The 27,043-nt window shown below is 38.7% G+C and overlaps 3 protein-coding genes, 1 long non-coding RNA gene and 1 pseudogene across 10 annotated transcripts in view; 3 read left to right on the top strand and 2 right to left on the bottom strand.

Annotated features, from left to right (window-relative positions):
* Nucleotides 1-473: 473 nt before the first annotated feature.
* Nucleotides 474-27,043, bottom strand: part of LOC131333674 (uncharacterized) — a 38,631-nt gene continuing 12,061 nt past the window's right edge. The window contains exon 6 of the mRNA XM_058368317.1: nt 474-923. The gene's annotated coding sequence lies outside the window, so the exon portion shown is untranslated. The remainder of the gene's footprint in view (nt 924-27,043) is intronic.
* LOC131333742 (uncharacterized) lies at nt 920-4,204 on the top strand. The gene is made up of 2 exons (XR_009201885.1): nt 920-1,271; nt 1,350-4,204. It is a non-coding gene; the product is annotated as an uncharacterized LOC131333742 (long non-coding RNA).
* Nucleotides 4,091-10,422, bottom strand: LOC131333673 (uncharacterized). 4 transcript variants are annotated; one of them, XM_058368316.1, is made up of 5 exons: nt 10,052-10,422; nt 9,179-9,914; nt 7,778-8,068; nt 5,649-7,693; nt 4,091-5,558 (listed from the first exon to the last, which is right to left on the bottom strand). In XM_058368316.1, exons 3-5 carry the CDS (start codon nt 7,985-7,987, stop codon nt 4,316-4,318), a joined length of 3,498 nt encoding a protein of 1,165 aa, XP_058224299.1. In that variant the 5' UTR covers nt 7,988-8,068; nt 9,179-9,914; nt 10,052-10,422; the 3' UTR covers nt 4,091-4,315. The 4 variants fall into 4 exon arrangements, with proteins under 4 accessions (XP_058224299.1, XP_058224296.1, XP_058224298.1 ...); XM_058368313.1 differs by lacking the exon at nt 9,179-9,914; XM_058368315.1 differs by having other exon boundaries at nt 9,179-10,422.
* Nucleotides 11,751-16,611, top strand: LOC131332688 (ABC transporter B family member 10-like; annotated as a pseudogene).
* Nucleotides 19,930-26,375, top strand: LOC131333703 (uncharacterized). Of its 4 annotated transcripts, XR_009201867.1 has the most exons (3): nt 19,930-20,931; nt 25,453-25,516; nt 26,147-26,359. XR_009201867.1 is itself a non-coding variant. In XM_058368376.1 (2 exons), exon 1 carries the CDS (start codon nt 20,032-20,034, stop codon nt 20,890-20,892), a length of 861 nt encoding a protein of 286 aa, XP_058224359.1. In that variant the 5' UTR covers nt 19,930-20,031; the 3' UTR covers nt 20,893-20,931; nt 25,453-26,364. The 4 variants fall into 4 exon arrangements, 2 of the variants coding, with proteins under 2 accessions (XP_058224359.1, XP_058224360.1); XM_058368376.1 differs by having other exon boundaries at nt 25,453-26,364; XM_058368377.1 differs by lacking the exon at nt 25,453-25,516 and having other exon boundaries at nt 26,147-26,358.

Raw genomic sequence — 27,043 nt, forward strand, 5'->3', positions numbered from 1 at the left:
TATTGGCAAAACCAAAACCAAAACATATACCTAAAACCAAAACTGACGGTTTTCATTTTACCTGAAGAATAACCAAAACCACGGTTGCCGGTTCGGTTCTGTTTTCCACCAACTCCGGTGATCAAAATTTTTAATAAAGTTAAAAGAAGCAAAACGTCCACAACAAAATATCCGACTGAGGTGTATTTCAGTATATGGGGTATATATAGGGTGTTTAATTACGTAATTATATTATGGTTCAGTTACGGTTCGATTGGCAAATAAAACCAAAACCGGAACCAAACTGGCTGGTTTTTTAAAATCAATAACCAAAACCTCAGTTAAAAACCACACCAATCAGTTCGGTAAACCAATGGTTGGAGCAAAATTGTCATCCCTACTAGTACCAAGGATCCAATTCAACTTTCAGAATGATAGATATACAAACAATGTATTTTAGCCAGCTCAACAAACAAAATATTTTGGTTTAAAAAAAAAAAAACAATTATTTTAACTAATACTATTAGCTCTTTTAGATAAAGCATATATAATCATCTAAAAAGTCAAAAACAAATAAATTAGAAAATACAGTCATTTTTTCAGATGTCCAAAATAGTGAAAAGGGACAAACAAATGGGGATGGAGGAAGTAAATTATGAACATGAAAAGTGGAATTTGAGATGGAAACTTACAGGTGTGACTTATGCTCTTATTATTTCGTCCCTGTGTCAAGATTGAGTTATAATCCAACAAGTAGCATGTTCATACACATAACAGAAATCTCCAAGCTTCAATGGCATCCTTTCACCGTTTACCTCCAACAAAATACCGGTCCTGAAAGGTTAAGTGTCATTATAAAAAGTGAAGGAAGCTGATATCAAACATTGTACCAAATCTTTCGCAGCTTATTCCACTGGAGTGCCTTGAGGTCTCTGTTGAAGGACCTGACAGACCAGCATCAACACATCTTTTCAGATAAGTTATCGGCAAATACAACAAAGCCTTCCCAAAGTTAGGCTATATATCTTTGGATTATGAATTTCTTGAGAGGTACATAGAAGAAGAGGAAGGTTACGAGGGAAAAAAGAGAAAAAAAAAAAATTTTGAAGTAAAAGAAGCTAAATTGGTTTCTTCGCTGTCCCTATCATTTTCCTTTGCCTCAACAAATACATAATCCAAACATGGTGTTACAGATTTTGAGAATATTTTCAGCATGATAAGCTTTATCATACTTTTAACAGACAAAATCAGACAATAACTAGAGTACCAAGTACGAGGAACAAGTGCTGAGTGTTCTTATATTATATCGTCTACAATAAGTTTCGAATAACTCAAATTTCACCAATTTATCTAGGAATAGTCTAAAACAGGTTAATTAACTAGTAATCTCCTATTTAAGATGGAAGCTTTGATACTTGGTTAGATGCATCATTTGTTATACATATATTTGAGGAAGAAATATACTACCATTGCAGCCACGACACACTATTGACGATAAGCCGAGGGAGTGGCATTAATCCTTGTAGCTCTATCATTTGTGAACTCCTTTTTAGCACAAGCACAAGAAGTCGCAGCACAAAACAGTTTCTCCTCATTACTGCTTTCAAGAAATCTGTGGAACTCCCCATGCTAGATTTCCTCCTCCCAGTCTCTGGCACCAACTACGACATTACTCAATTGCCCTTGTGGATTGAGGCATATGTAACAATAGAGAAAGAAATCCCTTCAGATGACCAAAAGCTTTGCCAACTCATCTGGTTCAAACCCAGTGGCACGGATGTACAATTTAGGCTCAAACAGCTGGCTTTGGCTTGGAGCTTCAATTTCATCCTCATTTCTCAAATTTCTTTGCTCATTGGCCTTCTTACAAGAAACTGCATTAAGCCTGTTGATCACAACACTAACATGAGATTCTTATACAAGCCAAAATCAGCTCTAAACGTGTAACCATATGCGTCTCCAAAACTACGACTGCAGCAGCAGCTTTTATGTGGAGCCAGGTTCATCATTTTATAATGGGGAAAGAGAATCGGAAAATTTTTCTCAGCAGTCCCTTTCGCAAAAAAACAAAGCTTTATTATGGTGAAAGGCCTAGTATCAAGTGTGAGACACTGTTCATTCCACTTTTCATTATTTTTTTTAACCTAACCACGGAGAATTCGTTCAAATGCATCACTCACGTGTCCATAAATCCCAGAGCATTGTTCCACATATACGAATGAACTTCAGGGAGAAACTAGGAAGGTAATTACGATGGCATCAGTTCTCAAAGGATAAAAGGGTACTCTTACAAGCAACCCTTCTGGATACATCAATTTTACAAGGATGTAATATGTATTAGTTCTGGATTGATCGTTTTCATTTTCCAACATATATCTCCTGCTGAAAATTCTTCGCCTTGACAATCATTGACCTCTCATAATTTTCATTTATCATGGCCAACATTCTCAACTTCTGTCCTAATTCAGGAAAGTTCTATTCACCGCCAGAATAATGAGTTGGTGGCCTACCGTAATTAAAATTTTCCTCATGGGTACTATCCTTAGAGTGATGATTAAAATCAACCACCTCCTCTTATATACGTTTTATATGCTTGTTCTGTTTACCATGCATTACTATTAACTAGACCACCAACTATACGACTACTTGGTAGCAAAAGTAGGTCTATTTATTATTTTTTTCCAAAATGCAGAATTGCCACAACAGTGCAAAGGATCTACCATTGGGTTCTTGTTAGTGGTCCAAAGAATATGAGGCAAGACGTTGCAGCAATCTGCTCGTCCCATGAGTCAGATAACCTACATTTCAAATCAATCAGCTTTAGCTGGTGAGAAGAGGGGAAAGCTTTTTCAATGTGTTCTTCCACAGATGCCCCAAAAGCTACAAAAAGAGAGGGGTTTCAAAAGCTATCAATGTTTTGTAGTCATAACAAACAAGTTTTAAGTATAGATCATATTCCACATAACACAGGAAAAATCAATGAAAAAGAGAGCGTCAAAAATCAAATTGCAACAACTCATCGAGACAAGCCGTTCTCCACACATATGACAGCCAAAACAAGTGAAGGGATATATAATATATTGAAAACCATATACCAAAAGCTTTCACCAATCCAAATTATCCATGGAAAAATCTGGAATCTACATGAAGCAATAACCAAACCAATTATGCCTTCTCTACATCACCAATTAGTGACTTGCATATATCAAAGGGAACAAACTCTGCTATAGATTCTCTCAACCCATAGACGGCAAGTGGGAGCAGGCATACATGAATGTAATATCATTCTTTCTCTCTCTTTGCGTGTTTGTGTGTGCTTACGTGCATGAGAGAGAAAGAGAGCTGTGTATAAGAACAAGGACAATAATCTCAGAAATGGTACCTCTCTTATCCTCCTCGTGATTTGTCTGTAGTAGCTAGAGAAAGCATCAGCAAAGCAAACTTCCAGAAAGAGGCTCTGTGCAAAAATAAAACAAAATAAAATAAACCACAGTTAGCAGGATTCAAAAATGCCAAACCTAAGGATGAAGTCTGCGAACAATATTGCTTGGAGTTCCTCAAGTCTGTTTCATCAACTTGTGTTATAGCACTTCGAAGCAAATGAGTGACCATTGCACCATAAGTTATCCCTTCCCAAATCACGAAAGAAACAATATGAATGCTTACAGAACTGAAAGCTTCTGCAAATCTATTAACTTTTGGTATGCTGATGCCATGCCACATTGGTAAAACCATACCAAAAAGGTAGAAACATCAGCAGTAAAAATATAAAATTACCGAAGCACAAAGCTGATTTTAGTGCTTGTACGGCCTTCGCAATAATGCAAAACGAAAGGACAAAAATAGCATACAAAAACAGCTGCAACTGCGCTGAAGCTACATACAAGAAATATTTAACAACCAAGGAGAGCATTTAAAGCGCCTTTGGTAATGTCATTACAGCAAAAATGGCAGAGTTCGCCAAAGGAAAAATCCCACAAGTCCAGGCCACTGGTAAAAAACAGACCGCGAAAGAGGAGTGACCTCATGACAGCAACAATGGCAGAGTTCGCCAAAGGAAAAATCCCACAAGTCCAGGGTACGGGTAAAAAAAAGACCGAGAAAGAGGAGCTACAATAAAACCATTAGAATCCCTCAACGAAAATAGAATGGTTAACAATAACTTCCAGAAGCACTAAGCACTGCGACCTAGAATAAGGCAGCTTAACAATTCAAAAAATAATAATTTATCAACCAAAAGGACAAAAAGAATCTGATCTGATCAGGTGTAAGACATCCTATCTACTGTAAAAACCGTGCAAAAAGGAGAAGCCTATGATTGCAAAGGCCACATCGGTCATCCTCTGCTGGGTGATACATCACCATTAGAATCACACAAAATTCTAGACATCTTGGGGCCAGAAGCATACATCCTTTCACTGCTAAATCTGAAAGGACTTTGGCCTTCCGTGGTGCTCCTTTGTATATCTCTTCTGTCAGTAACGTTAATACAGCTTTCTTCATTGAGACTATTACGCAACATAGAACAACCTTTTTCATCGATGCGGAACCGCCTTGTCACTCCACTGGTGTTACAGCGCCTCAGACCATGATTCTTCCCAATGTTATCATATTTGTCGTGATATTTTGTCCTCTCCCTGTCACCTCCGTTATACTTATGTTCCCTATCACCTCCATCAGAATAATCAGCAAACCTTCCAGGCCGTGTCATGGGTCTAAAACACTCATCTGACTTTGTTCTTCCACGAAACCCCCCAAAATCGAACTTTTGTCTTGCACCAATCAATCTTCCTGGTGATTTTCTCTCCACAAAACTATTGGACTCACAATTTTCATCATCGATCCATCTGGGATGACGCTGTGAGAAGTGAGTACTTGATGGGGACATGGGACCATCTTCATCATATTTGGCATAATTGGACTTCGGAAAGGGCATCCTTCCTCTCCCCATCCTGGCATCAGACCTGAATTCTGGACATCTACTCAGGCGTCTCCCTACCATGTTCCTTGCCCTCTGCACACGAAATGTAAGCGATCTGCTTCTCGATCGCGATCGAGAATTCTGTTGCGGTCCGGAAAAACTAGCGCCTCTGCCATGAATGGGAGAAAAGCTGCGTTCCTTCCTAGAAATATAATGTGGCGGACGAACAGAAAACGATGCAGGGTTGTTAGACAAAGGTCCATCATAATCCTCCCTCGGGACTCTACTAAACCCCTGTCCATATATTCTGCCCCTGCCTCTGCTCCTAATGTGGTCAATGGTATCTCTTGCTACTACTGTTCTCCTAGATGCACTATAACCATCATCACTGTCAGCCGGTGATCTCTGTCTAATTGGGGGTCTATGCTCATCCTTCGAGGAATAATTCGTATACCGTCTCTGATCACGAAAGGTCAATCTGTCAATCTTTGCCCCAGAATTAGCAATACTTCTTGGCCTGGGGTACCGAGTACCTTGTGAGTAGCCAGTTTGATAATAGTTTCTTGAATCCACTTGGTTTCGACGCTGTAGTGATCTATCCCTTTCCAAGTACTTTTCAGAAGTGAACATCCTTCCAGGTTGAAAACAGGTGTCATTCCTGGATATAACAAACAAAACTAATAAGTGATCAAGCCGTTTTGAGAAATAAGGGCAACAGACAAGAATTCTAAAAGTACAATGTTATTACCTTCCTCGCTGCATATAAACATTATTGCTTCTATGCAAGGCATCGGAACAAGATGTTCCTTCAAAATTCGATGAAAAAATGAACCTGCTTGCCCTTGAGCCAACCTCTCCAGCAGAAGAACCTACGACACCATGTCCTTCCATCAATTCAGCAGCAAATTTCTTTTGTGTGTCAATATTATTTGCTTCACTAGTCCTTTCAGTAGAACAGTCAAAACCTCCAGGAAAATGATTCTGCCCAGCACGCTTCATCAAACTCGACGAATGGCTTGATCCCTTAAGAGGATTAGCTCTTCCAGATTGCAATTCTTTATCTGGAAAACCTCCATTGTCACCATTAACATAACTATCAGAACCAACTTCTGACGTACATTGACTAGCAACATTAAATCCATCTCTGTCTCTGCAATCAGAATCATAGTCCACACATTCAATTTCACCGTCACCGTCATTCTCCTCACAGGAATATATGTCTGACTCCCGCAATTCTCCATCCTCGAATGGAGACTCGTAACCCCCCTCAATCTGGTTCATCTTCTCAGCACAGACAGTTGGACCATTTCTTCTGTTAGAAACATCTAAGCCCTTCCCATCATCAATAGCATCTGCTAAATCAACATTTCCAAAACATTCATAATACTTGGGCGTGAGTTCCTTCATCTCCCAATGGAATGAAGAATCCATAGGAACAGCATCTGCAGTAGGAGCTTCTTTGTCTTGTTTCCTCTCCACATCAACGGCAACAATAGGTTGCCCTTCTCTAAAAGTGGTGTCTAATCCAAAAGAATTGTCATGAACAGGTGAAGCATTGGAAAGACCTGATTTCCCGGATTTACTTGCATACCCCACAACTGACAATTGACAGGTGGCTGAACTAACCAACTCTGTTAGAGAGGTTCTATCACCAGGTAAATCAACCGCTTTTGTAGAAACTTCTTGGGCTTGAATGCTGTCACTCTCACAAACAACCTTACCCGATATTGTTGTATCAAGGTGAATACCGGGAGCAACATTCTCTATGAATACCTTTTGGCCAAGTAAGATGGCAGAAATTCCACTAGAAGCTTCCATATTCGATATGATAACACTGGTAGGAGATGAATTTACCTTTTCCTCAGAAAGAGCCCTGTTTGAGATGGGCTCAGATCCAGGGAAAAGACAAGTATCAAGGGATTTATCCTTGCTGACAAACTGAGTAGAAACATCAGTTCTTGCAGCAGAATAATATAACTGTTCCGGAGCATGCAAGTGTTCCCTATAATTGACACGACCTTCCAATTTCTCTGGCTTTTCACCATGCACAATAACATCAGGGGCATCGTCTGAACCATTTCTTTGAGAAACAGTGCTTAGATCATCGCGGGGTAGCTCCCACGCCTCCATCACAGTATTCAGATCCCAGTGTAGCCTGACTTCTTTCTTAGAAGATGAACTCTTTCTGGCACTCTCTCCCTTATCCAGTAAATTCTGCGCCAAAACCACAGAATTATCCTGAACTACCAAATCATCAATACTCTCTTCGTTTACAGACTCTTTCAGAAACAGATTGTCTGATTCCGAGGGCGTAGTACTTTTCTCCAAAGGTGTAGCAGATATTGAAGAGACAATTTGACCTGATGTCAAGAAATCATCTACTGTTGGACCATTCTGATCTTCCTGAGCATCATCACTAGTGCTGCTATTGCATGCGGCAGCCGCAAGAAGTGCAATACCTGAGAAGTCTTCAGTGTAACCAAGCTTTCCATTACATACCTTGGAACACTTTCGATTATTCCCAAAATCATTCTTCATACACAACTGCACTGCCATAGGGAAACAACTATCATCTGAACACCACCATGGACTTGAAATACCTTTATTCTCTGTTTTCTGATCAAAATCATCAGGTTGTGGAGAAGAGGAAGGCTGAGATGATAGAGACTCTTCACGATGTGGTGAGGGGGTTTGAGGTGGTGTTGTAGGAGACTGGAGCAGTGGTCTCCTTTTCTTAATTGGAACATGCTCTATTTTCTCAGCAAAACGTCGCCCAAGAACAGCAACACCAAGCTGTCAAACAGAAAACTATGTTAACATGAAAAGGTTCAGGATACTTCCAATAAACATTATTATTTGCAAAGTAGGAAAATATACCTTCTCTGACTCAGAAACCGATGGCTTCCCCCTTTTACTGCTCTTATCAACCTGTTGCACAACCACATTCAAGGTCCTGGCAGGTTTCCTTGAACGCCTAGATGAACTTCTAAAGCCTTTTTTCACTGTCTTCCAAGTCAGTTCAGGATCCATAAAGTTAGTACGTTCTAGATTGCAGGTATCAAGCATGTTTGCAGATGAATGTCCCATTCCTTCAAAAGACGGTCTTCCACAAGTCTTGCAAGTTAAGACCCCAGGAGAAACTAAACCGGCACAAGTACAGGAGGGAGTCTGCAAGTAAAGGAATATGTTCGCCCTCATTAAAAAAAAAAAAAACCAAGCAGCTATTAATTTCCTTAACAAGAAAACGATGTGGATGATATCATTACCTTATAATTCCACCCATCTACATTCCAACTTGCCGACAAATGATGATAAAATGCTTCAAATTCTAAATGTTTCTACCACACGTTCCCTTGAATATGTACAAAATATACAACATAATCATAAACTTTTACTCGCTCGTAGGATCCCTATCTACAGGAATGCTTGATTCGTTTCTTATGCAAATTACTAACATCCTTCATAAAAACATGTCCAACAAATTTTCAACGTATAATTTCACGGCAATACAAATTACAGACTATGAAAACCACTCCAACCGTTGCAAATGACACAGGTGAGGTTTTATATTGGCAATCCATTTCAAAAACCTTGCCTTCAATTCTTCTAACATGTTTTAGTCAGGCAAATAGCTAACATAGTGTACCCCTTACTTACTGTGAAAACAAAAACCCATAATCAAAACCCATTCAATATGAAAGTGCTAACCTAGTAGACCAATCGGCAAAAAAAATGACTGGTAAAGGAAGAACATAAAAGAGGAAGGCATTTCACTAAACTGGTAAAAATATTTTTTCAATGAGACTATATTTGTAAAAATGATGAGCTAGTTAATTACCATAAGTTAGTTGAGGATGCACTTAGTTTTGAGATTTTGTGTTCAAAATTGCACACTTGTACACATGAGTTTCTCCAACATGCTTTTAAATAGTGATATCTATTTTGTCAGGGAATATCACCACTCCCATCCGTCAATCCTCCACTAAAAACCCAAAACATGGATGCCATTGATTTTGAATTCTTGATCTTAGGATGCCAAATAAGAGGCCAAACCAAACATCAAAAATGTCATGCAAACCACTGCTGGCCAATATAGCTTCAAGAAAAACCATTATTAGAAGAGGTCCCCAACCTTTAAGGAGCCATCTTAACAACAAACTGAAAAGGTCAGCAATTTCAATCAGACGAATAAAGCTTTCAACAACTAATGACAAGGTCAGCAGTTTCAAAATGACATAACAGCTTTTACCATTTTGGCAAGACATGGTAGATCATCACCTAGAACCCATTTAGTACCCCAAAGGCCACGATTCTTTACGCTAACCAACTTCTGTCCTAAGGATGCAGTGAAGACATGTAAAGGACACTACATCCATCAACAAGCATGCAATATTGCATCAAAAATCCCGCCACAAGTCGTCCTCATGGATCTGAAGAAAGACTTGATTCAATGTTCATTTAGGTCAATCTTTCATTAAAGTTTTAACTATGTGTGGCCTTTAAAGGGACCATCACACGATCCCCCTAATATCGTCCCCTTCTAGATCTATCTTTATCATTCCGCCCTGACCGGGCTGGCCTCGTTACTGAGCTCAATTGAACCAAGGAAGAAAGTGAGCCCCAACCAGAAACGAACGCATGGGCGGGGCATTTGCGGGCAGTTGCCCGATTCCCATAAGGAAGCCATAGGGATGTCTTACGTCATAATTGAGGGACCAAGAGCACGTATTTACTAGAGTATTTGTGTATAAAATTCCACTTGGATGCAATAACGGTGATCCTGGAAAAAGGTTCCAAAGCTGGCCCAAGAAGGAAGTATTATTGTCTTAATCAAATCAACAAGAAGGTTCATTCATCTATCGACGAAAGCACAAGGAAGAAGATGCCATCAACAACATTATAGCTTCTAGCTTCGCCTGTTGAATCCAGTAATAGAACCACATGATTGATTTCTACGGAAGTGCCATTTATGACGCCGTTAATGAGCCTCGCCATTCCGACTTGATAGAGAACCCTATATTTATGTCTTCTCAATTCAAAGATCTGGCAGCCAAAAGCCTTTGTGTCGCTTAAAAATGGTCTCCTCTAAATGAAGAAGACACAACGAATAAATAACGTATAAAGGCAGACATTCTTAGGGTTTTTCAATACCTGTTCTCTCTTCATTAATATACCGCCGCACCTGATGATTTGACGAAAACTTTCAAACGATTAAATAAATATCAGAGAGATGAGAGTAGATCCGTGCGCATTAATTAGCAGAGAAACGATCAAATCGACGACGGCGACGGGCAAATACGATAACGGCGGCGGCGATTGGAGACGGCGGCGGCGATTCGAGACGACGACTAGAAGCTTTATTATCGTTGACGGCTAAGGCGGGAGAAAACGCCGGCGGCTAAAACCCTAATCCTCGCATACCATTTTTCCAGATCCAATCTAGGAGAGCGCTGAGTCTGTTCTCACCATTGGAAAAGGGAACAGATATATAATGATTGTTGAAGGAGAGATTCGAGAGCCTTCACCGCGCACTCCTATATTTTTATAGGCAATATTTTGTACCCGAACTACCCTCGAGTTTTTGGGTTATGTACCGAGATGCCACCAGAATTGGCCCTGCCAAGCTAAATCCGAGTCAAACACGACGACGATGACTTCTGACTTCTGAGACTGTGGCATCTTCGGGCTGATTGGTTGGATTTGGGCGTCTTCACTCCTCACCCTTGAAATTATGTAGAATTACCTTCCTATCCTTAGGCCCCCGTTCTATCGAGATTTTTTATTTTTTATGTACTTATTTTTCGCTTTACGAGACAGGTCATTCTCTCGTAATACATCACCTTTAATTTAAAAATATATATTTACTTAAAAAATATTAAGTACTTATTTTAGTTAGTAGAACACATTCTACTGTGAGTGTTGTTGTCCGTCAGCTAGTCCTTCAAAATTCATTTTAACATCGCTCTATTTTTTCCCTCATTTTCTTGCCCAAGAGTAAGAAATAATTCTTCAAAAAACAGTAAAATAGTTGAGCAATACTAAAACAAAATTTCAAGGAACCCAATTTCAATACCTTGTTTTATTTTTTGCGTAGATGATGAATAGTTTCAACGGCTCTACTAGATTATCTAGGTTCAATACCCTTTAAGTACCTCGGAAAATCCGTTCGGCTAAATAAGTCAATTGGCTTATTTTTTTTGTTTTTATTCAAATTTTTTTCATATTTGTTAGTTTTTCGTCAATTTTTGGGGATTATTGCATCGTCTTGAAGAGAGGAATTTAAAAAGTAAAAAATTATGATCGAAATTCAATTTTTTTTAAATAAAGATGAAAAAATTGGCTTATTGGCTTATTTGTCTTTATTAAAAAAAAATTAGGTTTCAATCGTAACTTTTTTACTTTTTAGATTCCTTTTGTCATGACGATGCAATAATTTCCAAAAAATTGACGAAAAACTAACAAATACGAAAAAAATTTGAATAAAGACAAAAAAATAAGCCAGTTGGCTTATTTAGTCGAACGGGGCAGTCACCTACATATCACACGTAGGGATAGATGTATTAGGGTTCGAGGGGCTTAAGCGAATCCCTTAGGTTAAAAAATGCACTAAAAATTTGACTTTTCTTGGTAATTATCTTTATTGTAGAATTTTTTTACCATAATGAAAATAAGATATTCTTTGTTTGTTCGTTTTGGGGTCTCAAAAATTATGGGCACGATCTCCAATAAATTTTCTCTATCTATTTCTCTCTATTTTTTTTTTTTTGATAATCAAAATAATCAAAAGGGTGGGAGGGAGCAACCAGCATTGCAACTCTTCTTGGGCGTGACCTAGGCTCTCTGCCCGCCGATGGAATGTCCGATTCAAGCCATAGCTACCATTCGGAAGGACGGACCGTCACCATGGCACCACCTAATGCACAGTTGGCATAAGCTACTTGCCGGGGCTCGAATCCACGTCCCCATCGGGGAGGATAGTGAACCCTGCCAATTGAGCTACCACCTCAGTGGTTATATGTCTCTATTCGTTATTCTAAAAAATCTCCCTTAAAATCCAAACGGAACATAGCATAACTAGGAAACCACACGGCAATGGGTTTTAGAATCACTTGATGGAAACATAAGTAACCCACAACCACCCACTTGTCCGTTGATTCTTATCCCTTTCCTCCTCACTAATAATTCCTCTTTCTCTTGCCGTGACTTTCGGGTTTGGATTTTTTCCGTATCGGTCCTACCAAGTTGCTTTGATTCCACAGGAGGTACCCACCACCCAATGTGGCAAAGCCACCATAAGTTTCTTTGTTTTTGACTTTTCCTTCTTAGGAGCATTAATTTCGTTTTTCATGTTCTTGCATTGCAACCATGTGAAAAATCCTTTTCAGCCCAAGATTAACCGGTTGGTTGGTGGATTTGTTCTTTACATAATTGATCAGGTTCGATTCTTACCTAAGGTCAGACCTCAAAAAAGTAATTTTTTAAAAATTTCCTAGTCTTGTCGTGGATGACATGTATTTGACCGAACCGATGAGAAAATTAGTTGAGATGCATGTAAACTGGTCCGGATATTCCCGACTGTCAAAAAAAGAAAAAAGAAAAAGAAAGAGAACTCCTTTTCAACTACATGACCAGTATGGCAATTTAAACCAACCAGTCCAAGTGAAATTGCAACTATGGCATTCCTTTTTCTTCCGAAGTCCGAACCTTTTGCATTTCTTATTTGTTTCTGTAGCATAATACTATAATATGGCTTCTGTGAAATTGCAAATTTTGGATCAGATTTTTCATTCAGAGTAATAACAAGGAAAATAAATGAAAAGTGGTGGGAAAAAAGTTAAAAGAAATTAGAAAACAAGAAGAATAAAAAGGTGCATGCCCCAAGTTTTCTTCCCTCTTTTCCCTCAAGGAGGAAAAATAGCATTTTAGTTAGAAAATCTGTTCAGCCTAGTACAACTGCATTTTCTAATATTCAAATTAGGAGGAATCCAAAAAACAAAACTAATTGCACGTATTGGGTGGAAGAAAATGGTGTAAACTCATGCCGGGTGATTCGATACAATTTGGCCAAAATTGCGACTTCCTCTTTTGGTTTTCCAGTCATGAAGCATAGTTTTTTTTCCTGCCTTCAGGCTGTTCAAAAGGGATAACAAACACCTAATCGTTGACACCTCTTCCACTCTTAACTCAAAGTTGTCACCACACAACCAAATAAAATGAAGAACGGTATATACAAATACAATACCAAAAGATTTCTTATGGTTTGGCAAATCACTCTTGCCACTCTCTCTATTGTCCCCTTGATCGCCCTAGCCAATGGCATTTATGCTATTGTAGTCACTGGTCTCGTTTGCCAGAGTCTGCAAATCCTACGTCGAGGCCGGTGAAATTGCTGAAGAGGTACCTCTCTCACTCTTTCTCTAAATGCATGGATGTAAAGATGTATATGTACGTATATCAGGTCATTTTGCATATAGTGACATTTCCAATTAAGAAGTTTTATACTATCACGGCGTCTTATTCTCATGCGTATATATTAAGGATGAAGCACGTTTTGTTGCCGTGGCATAATGAGACATTGTCTTGTCACGGTAGGGCTAGCTCAATACTAATGGGGCCTAGAGCGAACTTTTCAAAACGTTCTTCTACATCCTAATTTTTTATTGACTATTTTGGTGTTGAAATACTGTGTCTTTCTTCCAATATGTAAATTTGTAATCTGTTGTGGTATAGGTTCTTAAAATCAAGACGAGATACAAAAGTGCTTTCTACATTTTATGGCTAGTAGATGAGAAGGTTTACTTTTTTGTTAGGCAATCAAACGAAAAATTGTTTTCTCAATGTATTGTGGGCTTAACGACCCTCAAAAAAAAAACCGGAAGAGGAGGAATTTGAGTTTGTTGACCTTTTAGATGACGAAGTTCCTATAGACTTTAAGATGGGGCTTTTTATGGGCCGCTCTTGTTTTTGGAGTCTATTTCCCACCAACTCCAGGCCGCTCCAGGAAATACACGGATAAGTACCGATTAATTTTTTTGAAAAAATTATCCCTTCCTCCCTCTCAACGATTCAGGTTAATAGAAAAGAGGAGGGAATATCTATTGTTGAAGGAAAAATTAATGGAATTCCATTTGCAGGTGGGTGAAAGGGGAGTACAGTTATCAGGTGGACAGAAAGAGAGAATTGTAATATCCATACAATAGTAAAGAACCCCTCAATACTTCTGCTAGATGAAGCTACAAGTGCACTGGATGCGGAGTGTGAGAAGAGTGTACAGGAAGCACTTGATCAAGTGATGGTGGGACGAACAACAGTAGTTGTGGCCCACCGGCTTTCTACAATTAGAAATGCAGATGTGATAGCTGTTGTCCAAAGCAGGAAAATAGTGGAAACTGAAAGTCACGATGAACTCGTTTCACAACCAAATAGTGCTTATGCGTAGCTTGTTCAACTCCAAGAAGAAGCTTCCTTGCATCAGGTCCCTTCACTAGTGCTTAACGTCATTGCAGTAAACAAAGCTCAGAGGGTGACTTACTCGGACTCGGGAAAAAGCTTTATGGCTTGATTTATGCTCCGTTTGACAACTGCAATGCTTGTTTTTACGGTATCATGTTCCAATGAAACCTCTAATCTACATAAACTCATTTCACCAAAAATCTCTAATACATATGAAAATCTTGTTTTCCCCTATCTTTCATCATTTTTGCAGCATTAAGTCTCCCTACGAATTATCATGGACAAGCCACGTTTCAAGTTTACAGTCTGATAAAGCATTAGTTGTTCGAATTGGAGCTGATGGACCAGAGACTGTTACGCAACCTCGTGGGTCCAGTGGAAGATTGTACTCCATGGCGGGTTCCGAATGGATTTACGGGTTGCCGGCACAATTTGTGCACTTATTGCAAGAGCCCAAATGCCTCTTTTTGCTCTTGGTGTCACTCAGGCTCTTGTGTCTTACTACATGGACTGGGACTCAATAACTCATGAAGTCAAGAAGATCTCACTCCTCTTCTGTGGAGGCGTTGCTATAACTGTTATTGTTCATGTCTTCACACATCTCTCGTTTGGAATCATGGGAGAGTGGCTCACTCTCCGCGTGCAAGAAATGATGTTTTCTGGTAAATAACTAGTCAACATCCCATTTGTAGTCCTTGTATAACCATTTGTAGTCCTTGTTTGACTCTTTGATGCTTGGATAAGGGCAAGGGATCTGTGTTCGACATGTTTAGTTAATTGGACTGTCACCTAAAAAGTATATTTGGCAATTCAAATTTAAAGCAAACTATACGTAAAGGTCTTATATTATGCATGAAATGTCCCAATGTTCCAACGAAATACCATTTGTCCAACATTCTGAAACAAATATGGTAAGGAATGTGATTGCATTAGTGTGCTCTATCATATCCTTGAGATAGAAATTAGATGAATCCGACCCATGGACACATACTCTTACCCAAGACTGATACCTGAGTTTATGTAACACAAATCACCATTGTTCTCTTTATAAAAAAGTTTTACAATGGTACTCCTTCCATCCATTTTATTTTTCTATTTTTGAGAGTCCTGTCTTTAATCACATCAACGAAAAATACTTTTGTGATTAACTTACCAAATGTTTTCACAAATGAAAAGATCTCAATTGCTTCTTTTGAACAAGCAAGTGCAGTGATAGCCAAGTTGTAGGCACCATGTATTCTCATACATTTGACATGGGTTCAAACCTTACTAACTACAACTACCAATTTTGACTTTAATCGAGCAAAAAAAAAAATGCTTCTTTTGAACAATATAGGACGTAGGAGTATTATTTGACATGCTCGGTAAATATTTTTTCTCAAGGGCATATAATTTTAAAACTCAAAAGAACTAAAGTTGTTCAAATGTTCAAAATTAGTTTGTGCAACATTCTTTATTTTCATGTTGCCTTGCTTCCTCTTGAGGTAATGGGAACCAAAATACAGAAATATGTTCGCGCCGTTTATATTAGGCCATCCAAATTTATAATAAGTTAAAAAATAGTAATTAATTTGTGTAGATGTTGAAGGGTTTCTTTTCTGTTTTCTTTCATTCGTTTTTGGCTAAAGTTTCTTTCTGTAACTGTTGACAGCCATTTTTAAAAACGAGATTGGATGGTTTGATGACATGAACAACACAAGTTCTATGCTTGCATCACGGTTAGAGGTGATGCAACTTTGTTGCGAAACGTTGTTGATCACTCAACAGTTCTCATACAAAATTCTAGTTTAGTTGTTACCTCATTCATTATTGGCTTCATGTTGAACTGGAGGATTGCACTTGTTGTCATGGCGACATCCCTTAATCATTAGCGGTCACCTCAGTGAGGTTTCCTACTCCTTCCAACTTCAATTTGTGGATAAGAACGAGATTGAAGGGTTTTTTTTTCCACTAGTTTTTTGTGTCATGTTGTTACAGAAAATGTTTATGAAAGGATACGATGGCAACTTGAGCAAAGCCTATCTAAAAGCTAACATGCTTGCTAGCGAGTCGATGAGTAACATCAACACCGTGATTGCATTCTACTCTGAAGAGAAGGTTCTGGATCTTTATGCTCAAGAACTCGTTGACCCTTCAAGAAAGTCATTAACTCGCGGTCAGATTGCTGGCATATTCTATGGCATAACTCAATTCTTCATCTTCTCATCCTATGGCCTTGCTTTATGGTATGTGGTTTTAGCTTGATCTCCATTACCTTTGGCACGAAAAATGTCTTTAAGATTGTGTGTTGGACACTTAGCACGAGTGTCTGAAGTCCTCCAGGTAGATCTAGAAAATATAAATTTACCTTTTAATTGTGCATAAAAAGCTCATATTAATGTGAAATTGTGTGTCACCTTGTAAACACCATTAAACTTATCGGATACATGAATTGTATGAATGTCACGACCCACCCCAATAGTTGGATAATAGGAATGTCATGACTGGCCAGTGGATCTCAATTCCACCCAAGGCCTCATAACTACTCAGTCAAAAAAATACAGAAATTTTCAACAATTTAAAAGCTGCGGAAGCATTATTACATTTAACAAAATACCATCAAAGCCTTAGCAAATTTACAGCCTTTACAAAACATAGGTGATCTTACACAAAATGGGGGAATAGTCAATTCTCGGTTCGGTTTTCAAAAATTAGCTATACAATATCTACATGTCCACATGGCAGCAACATACTTCATTCCTACGCGCCATTACTTGTAGGAAAATAGTAAATTTTCATAAGCCGATAGCTCGTGTGAGATATAACACCAAAGTTATACGTTTTACCATGGAAATAACTTTCAGAAACCTTATTGACATAGCAGTCTAGCATATCATAGCTTTATCATAAATTTCATAAGAAGAATTGCATATCATCAACTTCGCACATGTAACGATACACATCCAACAGCTTAACATACATAGGGGAGCGACCCCACGTGGTGTGAAATGATCAAATCACTGACAGCTGGTGCCACATAACAATCCTTCCTTATAACCCCTTCGTTGGTCACAGTATCTTTAAAATCCGTCCCCCTGACCCGGGACACCGCTGTCTGGATGCATCAATGAACTTTAAGCTCATAGAATCGTCATATCATTTCTTTTTCACCTTTAAATGGCAAGGTGTTCATAGGATCATCACTTCTCAAACATAATTATCCTTATAAAATCATCATCTTTCAATACACAACTCGTAGCATATTTCCATGGCATAAGGTATAAGATATAAAAACATTTCATCAAATCATGCTTCCTTATAACATATCATAACTTTTGAGCATAAGAAACACAGAACATAATTTTTTTGAGAAAACAATATAACCAAGGTTAGAGTATCTCACCTTTGATTTCTCGAGTGCTACGCTAAAGACTTGGATCGATCTCGCACGTATTCCTCAGACCAACCTATTTGTCAATTACTTGAGTCACAATAAGTTCAAAAATGTAATCAGAATATTCTTAGGCCTTCTCGATTGTGAGTCGGCCTACTGGGCGTCAGAAGAGGTTCGGGGTCAATCTATGGGTCTGCTATGCTTAACCAAGTCATGTATCCAAAAAAAAAAAAAACAAACTTTAATTGGCAATTTAGCTACCTGGACATGGGTATGTACCAAAACAATCAGTAATTTAAGAAAACCCAAATTGACTTCGTTAATTCTTTTAGTCTAAGCAAAACAAGGTTTGATTTAGGGCTAATCAATGTTAGAATTCATGTATCCATGCCTTCCAGCACCTAATACATACTCATGCACATTCTAATTTAATGATAGGTGCAAAGATAAGCAGCCTACATTACGCACAGCAACAACAGCGCTGCAACCATTCCTTCATCAGGTTAGATTAAAGAAAAGGGAAAAAAAAAAGATATGGGAAAATCCGCCATGGCCGCTGCCGTGTGCGGTGGCCTGCATAAGGAAAAGGAAGAGAGAAAGAAGAGGAAATTACCACTGTAGTTTCAGCGGTAATCAAAGGATGTCGATGGTCAGATCTAACCAGGGGTGAACGAGTTGCTCCTCTCTTTTCCTTCACCGCTTCCTTTTTCTCTTCTAGCTGGTTCTTTTCTTTTTCTTTTTACCCCTTTTTACTTACTATTCTACTATATAAATATATTAGATATTTTAGAGGGAAAACTAGGCCTGGGTAACAGGTCGTGTCGGGTCGTATTCGTATCGTGTCAGTTAGGTTCATGTCACAAACCACCCAACCTGAACCCAACTCATTTCGAATTCGTGTTTTTCGAGTCGTGTCATTTTCGTGTTTCATGTTAGAAATGCTCAACCCTAACCAGTTAACTTTGTATCCGGTTCGTATCGTGTTATCGTGTCCGTTGCCAAACTCTATATAGAATTACAAATATACCATATATTTTATATATGTGTGTGTGTGTTCATGTTAATGGGTGACACATGTTAGTAACCGTGTTGATCGTGTCAATTTCGTGTCTCGCGTGTTCAACCCGAATCCGACCCATTTAGAATTTGTGTTCTCGAGTCATGTCATTTTCGTGTTTCGTGTCAGAAATGTTCAACCCTAACCTGCTAACTTCGTGTCCGGTTCGTATCGTGTTATCGTGTTTCGTGTCCATTGCCCAACTCTAGGTAAAACACCCCTGAGTCATCCAGAACCTAAGATATGTGTGGACACATGTACCAACCAATCCTCCTAGCTATGATACGTGTAACTCTAAGGAAATTTGAATGCCAAAATTCTAATTCTGTTTTCTAATAAAAATTCACTCTGATTCAGTCATTCATGTCCGGGTTCTGAACTCAAAAAGATTACAACGTAGACTAATTAAAATGTGTAGCTTCTTAGGGTGTCGTTCGCTTTCTAAAGAAAATATTCAACCCCTAAAATTATAGCGTGCTATACTCGTATCCTAAAAATACTCCCTCCGTTCCAAAATGACTGGCCTTTTTGGAAAAACGCGTCATTTTCAATTGCTTATATCTTTTAATATGAGTGTTAAAAAATATGCAATATGGATCTTGTTTGATAGATTTTAATTAGTTCTATTAAACAAAGTTTTCAAAATCACATAAAACTTCATAAATCGAAAGATATAAGCATTTTAAAATGGCACGGAATCCCAAAAAGACCACTCATTTTGGAAATGAGGGAGTATTTACTAAAGTGCATTTTTTTTTAATCTCATAACCTAATTAGGATCACATAAGTATACTTTTAGATGCCGGGCCTGACATTCTCCCCACCTTAGGAAATTTGGTCCTCCAAACTTGTCGAAACTTAGGGTTGAAAATGAGTTAGGCAAATCAGTTGTACGATGAACACAGCATGTAAAATATCATAAGCTGTGATGTGTATCCTAGTGTGTAACTTGTTTCTCTATATATATGAAATGGCCTTTTTATGTTAAATAGTTACAATTGTATTCTTCTCTGATTTAGAATACTAGTCATGGAATCAAATCAATGGCTCGAGAGACTAGAACAACAAGTGGGTATGATATTAGCTCTCTTACAGAATCAGAATCAACCACCACCACCTCCACCTGTAGTAAATGTTGATTTGAATGTTCCAGCTGTCATTGCACCTGAAAATCCTCCACTACCTCCACCACCTGAGCTTGTTATAAATGAGGTATGAGTTAGGGATTTTCAGAAACTTAAACCACTTATGTTCCATGAAGGGATTGATCCTGTAAAAGCCAATGAGTGGCTAGAGTCAGTAGAAAACATATTTCAAGTCATGACATGTACGAACACGGAAAAAGTTGCTCTAGCAGCATATAATCTAATTGGTGAGGCCCAACAATGGTGGAATTTGGTATCTAAGGCTGAGCCACAAATGGAATGGACCCGTTTCTTGGTGTTGTTCAACCAGAAATATCTTCCCCAAGCTATTAAAGATAGTAAGAGTATGGAGTTCCAAGACTTGAAACAAAGGGGAAATATGACTGTGACCGAATATGATGCACAATTCACCACACTTGCACATTATGCTGAGCATTTGATTCCGAATGATAGTATGAAGGCAAGAAGATTTGAGGAAGGGCTCCAACCAGATATACGCAAAGCAGTAAAACTCCTAAAGTTACAAACATATGCAGAGGTGTTAGATCGAGCACAGATGCTCGAGACAGAAGAAGAAAACAACAAGAGGATTCGAGAGTTGAAGAAAAGAAAGTATGCAAACTCCAATCCAAGGGTGAATAACGGGCCACCCAAAAGAAAAAATGTTGGGAATCCAAATAGAGGGAACCAGAATCAGAATCAAAATCAAAATCGAGGAGGGCTCCGACCGAACTGCCCTACTTGTGGGACCAATCATACAGGCATATGCCTTAAAGGAATTGGAGTTTTCTATTCTTGTGGTGAAGCAGGACATATAAAAAAAACTGCCCAAAGTTGCAGACAAATCCAGTTGTGGCGCAAGGAAATGGGAATCAAAGAGGGAATGCAAATGCAGGGCACAATAACAGTAACCAAAGACAGACCAGTAACGCAGGACAGAGGCAAGGAAGGGCGTATGCACTAGTCCCAGGCAACACGCAGGAGTCAGAGAACATGGTGGCAGGTACCTTAGTGATTTGTTCTTTACCAGCATATGTATTCTGGCTTGACGCATTCTTTCGTGTCATTTCATTTTGCTGACAAAATTCCTAGGGTACCTGAGTTTCTTGGATATGAACTACTAGTTTCACAACCTCTAAGTAGTAAAGTAGTTTGCAATACTATGTATAGAGACTGTGATATACTAATTGGAGAGAGATGTATGGTTGCTGATCTGATACCCATAACGATGGGTTCTCGGCATGGATTGGTTATCCAAGAATTTTGCCACTATAGATTGTGTTGGGAAAAGTGTAGCTTTTCGCAGTCCCGAGGACAAAGAATTTTATTTTAAGGGAATGGGAGTAACACCGCCTCCGTACCTTATATCCGTGACACATGCTCGTCGATTGCTAAGTAAGGGTTGTCGAGGGTATCTTTGTGTTGTGGTTACAACTTCAAATGAGAGTCCAAGCATTAGTGATATCCCTATTGTTTGTGAGTTTCCTGAAGTTTTTCCAGATGATTTGCTAGGAGCGACCGTGGATAGAGAAATTGAGTTTACAATTGAACTTGTTCCTGGAATCCAACCAATTTCAAAAGCCCCTTATAAAATGGCACCTGCTGAGATGAAAGAATTGAAAACTCAAATGCAGGATCTGTTGGAAAAAGGTTTTATTCGGCCAAGCACATCGCCTTGGGGAGCACCTGTTCTTTTTGTCAAGAAGAGAGATGGGACAATGCGTTTATGTATTGATTATTGTGCGTTAAATAAGGTAACTATTAAAAAAACAAGTATCCACTACCAAGAATCGATGATCTCTTTGATCAGATGCAAGAAGCTTGTGTTTTCTAAAAAATCGACTTGCGTTCCGGATATCATCAGCTCAAAGTGAGAAAAGAAGACATTGAGAAGACTGCTTTCCGCACTCGGTATGGTCACTACGAATTTATAGTAATGCCTTTTGGAGTGACGAATGCCCCTGCTGCCTTTATGGATCTAATGAATCGGGTGTTTAAACGTTATTTGGATGATTTTTTGATTGTGTTTATCGATGATATTTTGATATACTCGGTGAGTGAGGAATAGAATGCAGAACACTTGCGAATTGTATTGCAGACCCTCAAGGAGCAGAAGTTGTATGCGAAATTCAAGAAGTGCGAGTTTTGGTTAAATGAAGTGGTATTCTTGGGACATGTAATAAATAGTAAAGGGATTGCAGTAGATTCTCAAAAAATTGAAGCAATTGTGACATGGCCAAAGCCAACGACAGTTACCGAGGTTCAAAGTTTTATGAGCCTTGCAGGCTACTATAGGAGATTTGTGCAAGACTTCTCCAAAATCGCAGTGCCTTTAACTGAGTTGACAAAGAAAGGAGAACCATTTGTTTGGACAGAAAGGTGAGAGCAAAGTTTTCAAGAGCTAAAGTGATGACTTACCACGGCTCCTGTTCTTATGCTTCCCAATGGAGCAGAGGGATTTGCTATTTTCAGTGATGCTTCACGTCAATGATTGGGCTGTGTATTGATGCAACATGGGAGAGTAGTGGCATATGCGTCTCGACAGCTGAAACCTCATGAAAAGAACTATCCGAGACATGATCTGGAACTAACTGCCATCATTTTTGCTCTAAAGACTTGGCGTCATTACCTTTATGGAGTATCTTGTGAGATTTATACCGATCACCAGAGTTTGAAGTATATTTTTACTTAGAAGGAGTTAAACTTGAGACAACGACACTGGCTGGAATTAATGAAAGATTATGATATCACGATCCAATACCATCCTGGTAAAGCGAATGTAGTGGCCGACACTTTGAGCCGTAAGTCAATGGGAAAGTTGAATCATATTGTCAATCAACAACAAGCCTTACAGGAAGAGATGGAAAAACTGAATGTGGAATTAATCACCAAAAGGTCATATGGTATCTGTTCTGCATTAGTAGCACAACCAGCATTGATTGAGGAGGTGAAGTCTCAACAAATGGAGGATTCTAAATTGAAGACAATATACGATCAGGTGAAAGAAAATTTGCACGCAGATTTTTCAATTGATGGAGAAGTGATGAAGTTTAGGAATCGATTATGCGTCCCTAATATTCCGGAGCTCAGGCAACAAATTCTTGATGAACACCCCAAGTCAAAGCTTGCATGTCACCCTGGAGTCACAAAAATGTATCAGAATTTGAGGCAATTGTATTGGTGGATGGGTTTGAAAAAGGAAGTTTTGGATTATGTTAGTAGATGTTTGCAGTGCCAGTAGATTAAAGCAGAACAACGAAAGCCCGCCGGGTTATTACGACCATTACCTATACTTGAAAGAAAATGGGAAAATCTAACCATGGATTTTGTGATAGGGTTGCCTCGTACTCAGAAGGGAAACAACTCGGTGTGGGTAATTGTGGATCGATTGACTAAGACTGCACACTTTCTTCTAGTAAAGGATACTCATACAATGAATCAACTTGTTGCCATCTATGTTTGAGAAATAGTACGATTGCATGGAGTTCCAGTGGCAATTGTTTCGGATCGAGATTCAAAGTTCGTGTCTAGATTCTGGCAAAGTTTTCAGAAGGCAATGGGGACTAAACTAAATTTCAGTACAGCATATCACCCCCAAACTGATGGTCAGTCCGAGCAAACAATTCAAACATTGGAGGATATGCTACGAGCTTGCTCGCTAGATTTTCATGGCAATTGGGAAGAACATCTACCTTTAGCAGAGTTTGCTTATCATAATGGCTATCAGGCAAGTATTGGAATGGCACCGTTTGAAGCGTTGTACGGTAAACAATGTAGGTCTCCGTTATGTTGGGCAGATGTGAGAGATGGACAAATTACTGGGCCAGATATTGTGCAGGAAAGTGCAGAGAAAATTCGATTGGTTCAAGACAGATTGAAGGTTGCTTAGGATCGACAAAAGAGCTATGCGGATGCTAACCGAAGGGAATTGGAATTTCAAAAGGGTGATTGGGTTTTTCTTAAAGTTTCTCCAATGAAGGGAATTTTGCGGTTTGGAAAGAAATGGAAGCTAAATCCATGGTACGTCGGACCATTTGAAATATTAGAGAAAGTTGGGCTAGTGGCTTATCGACTCGCTCTAACACCTGAGCTTGCAAAAATTCATGATGTGTTTCACGTAGCTATGCTAAGGAAGTATGTATCTGACCCATCACATGTTCTCACGCAACCACTAGTGGAGATAGAAGAAAATCTGCAATACGAGGAACGACCCGTTAGGATTATGGATCGAAAAGATAAGCAACTTCGAAGCAAAGTCATTCCATTGGTAAAAGTTTGGTGGGAGAAACATTCGGGGGATGAGGCGACATGGGAAAGAGAAAATGATATGCAACGGCAATATCCGGAGCTGTTTGAAAAAGGTACAACTGATTTGCCGAACTCATTTTCAACCCTAAGTTTCGACAAATTTGGAGGACCAAATTTCCTAAGGTGGGGAGAATGTCAGGCCCGGCATCTAAAAGTATACTTATGTGATCCTAATTAGGTTATGAGATTAAAAAAAATGCACTTTAGTAAATATTTTTAGGATACGAGTATAGCATGATATAATTTTAGGGGTTGAATATTTTCTTTAGAAAACGAACGACACCCTAAGAAGCTACACATTTTAATTAGTCTACGTTGTAATCTTTTTGAGTTTGGAACCTGGACATGAATAACTGAATCAGAGTGAATTTTTATTAGAAAACAGAATTAGAATTTTGGCATTTAAATTTCCTTAGAGTTACACGTATCATAGCTAGGAGGATTGGTTGGTACATGTGTCCACACATATCTTAGGTTCTAGATGACTCAGGGGTGTTTTACCTCTAAAATATCTAATATATGTATATAGTAGAATAGTAAGTAAAACGGGGTAAAAAGAAAAAGAAAAGAACCAGCTAGAAGAGAAAAAGGAAGCGGAGAAGGAAAAGAGAGGAGCAACTCGTTCACCCTTGGTTAGATCCAACCATCGACATTCTTCGATTACCGCCGAAACTGCAGTGGTAATTTCCTCTTCTCTCTCTCTTCCTTTTCCTTACGCAGGCCACCGCACACCGCAGTGGCCATGGTGGATTTTCCCATATCTTTTTTTTTTCCCTTTTCCTTAATCTAACCGGATGAAGGAATGGTTGCAGCGCTGCTGTTGCTGTGCGTAATGTAGGCTGCTTATCTTTGCACCTATCATTAAATTAGAATGTGCATGAGTATGTATTAGGTGCTGGGAGGCACGGATACATGAATTCTAACATTGATTAGCCCTAAATCAAACCTTGTTTTGCTTAGATTAAAAGAATTAACGAAATCAATTTGGGTTTTCTTAAATTACTAATTGTTTAGGTACATACCCATGTCCAGGTAGCTTAATTGCTAAATTAAGTTTGTTTGTTTTTTGGATACATGACTTGGTTAAGTATAGCAGGCCCATAGATTGACCCCGAACCTCTTCTGATGCCTAGTAGGCCGACTCACAATCGAGAAGGCCTAAGAATATTCTTATTACAGTTTTGAACGTATTGTGACTCAAGTAATTGACAAATAGGTTGGTCTGAGGAATACGTGCGAGAACGATCCAAGTCTTTAGCGTAGCACTCGAGAAATCAAAGGTGACATACTCTAACCTTGGTTATATTGCTTTCTCAAGAAAATTATGTTATGTGTTTCTTATGCTCAAAAGTTATGATATGTTATAAGGAAGCATGATTTGATGAAATGTTTTTATATCTTATACCTTATGCCATGGAAATATGCTACGAGTTGTGTATTGAAAAATGATGATTTTATAAGGATAATTATGTTTGAGAAGTGATGATCCTATGAACACCTTGCCATTTAAAGGTGAAAAAGAAATGATATGACGATTCTATAAGCTTAAAGTTCATTGATGCATCCAGACAGCGGTGTCCCGGGTCAAGAGGACGGATTTTAAAGATACCGTGACCAACGAAGGGGTTATAAGGAAGGATTGTTATGCAGCACTAGCTGCCAGTGATTTGATCATTTCACACCACGTGGGGTCGCTCCCCTATGTATGTTAAGCTGTTGGATGTGCATCGTTTACATATGCGAAGTTGATGATATGCAATTCTTCTTATGAAATTTATGATAAAGCTATGATATGCTAGACTGCTATGTCAATAAGGTTTCTGAAAGTTATTTCCATGGTAAAACGTATAACTCTGGTGTTGTATCTCACACGAGCTATCGACTTATGAAAATTTACTATTTTCCTACAGGTAATGGCGCGTAGGAATGAAGTATGCTACTGCCCAGTGGACATGTAGATATTGTATAGCTAATTTTTGAAAACCAAACTAGGAATTGACTGTTCCCCCATTTTGTGTAAGATCACCTATGTTTTGTAAAGGCTGTAAATTTGCTAAGGCTCTGATGGTGTTTTGTTAAATGTAATAATGCTTCCGCAGCTTTTAAATTGTTGAAAATTTCTATATTTTTTTGACTGAGTAGTTACGAGGCCTTGGGTGGAAATGAGATCTACTGGCCAGTCACGACATTCCTATTATCCAACTATTGGGATGGGTCGTGACAGAGTTGGTATCAAACCCATGCCAATAGTTGGATAATAGGAATGTCGTGACTATGAACTTGTCACTTAGACCCATACCTGCAGTTGTTATCGGTAGCCTAGTCTATGTATCAGTCAATGTAGCATTTGGAGTTTGGGGTGATTTACGCCTGAGCGGCATAGGTCCTGTTTTAGCACTTATGGACCAAGTCCATATACTACTTGTATGTGCAACTCTTTTGAATAAGCTTTCTTGCAACTTTATTTTTTTTGGTCAATATGATCTTTTTAAGCACAAACAAACCATGATCAAGAGGATTGGATCACACAACTTTGCAGCCCAAAAATACAAACCAGGAAAACAAACAACCAATCAACTACTAAATCCCAAAACAGTTGTGGCAGCAAAAGACAATTTGAATAGTATGAGCCATAGAATTCCCAATAAATTGTTCGATGTTCATACCACTCACAAGGCTATATTAGCCTATGGTTGAACTATAATGCGCAACAGTCTTACTTAACTTTTATTAATTGGTTTATTTTTATGTGTATATGAACACTTATTAACTTTAGAGAAAGTTTTTTTACTTTTCATCTTGATGTG

The sequence above is a fragment of the Rhododendron vialii genome, chromosome 7a (genome assembly GCF_030253575.1).
Source record: "Rhododendron vialii isolate Sample 1 chromosome 7a, ASM3025357v1".
NCBI lineage: Eukaryota > Viridiplantae > Streptophyta > Magnoliopsida > Ericales > Ericaceae > Rhododendron > Rhododendron vialii.

What these genes read in the sequence shown, in the direction of transcription:
- LOC131333673 (XM_058368313.1), bottom strand. An exon ending in CGGTTTCTGAGTCAGAGAAG is followed by an intron (nt 7,694 to 7,777) that starts GTATATTTTCCT and finishes TCTGTTTGACAG; the next exon opens with CTTGGTGTTGCTGTTCTTGG. An exon ending in GTTTATATGCAGCGAGGAAG is followed by an intron (nt 5,559 to 5,648) that starts GTAATAACATTG and finishes TGTTATATCCAG; the next exon opens with GAATGACACCTGTTTTCAAC.
- LOC131333703 (XM_058368376.1), top strand. Translation starts at nt 20,032, where the DNA reads ATGTTCCATGAAGGGATTGATCCTGTAAAAGCCAATGAGTGGCTAGAG.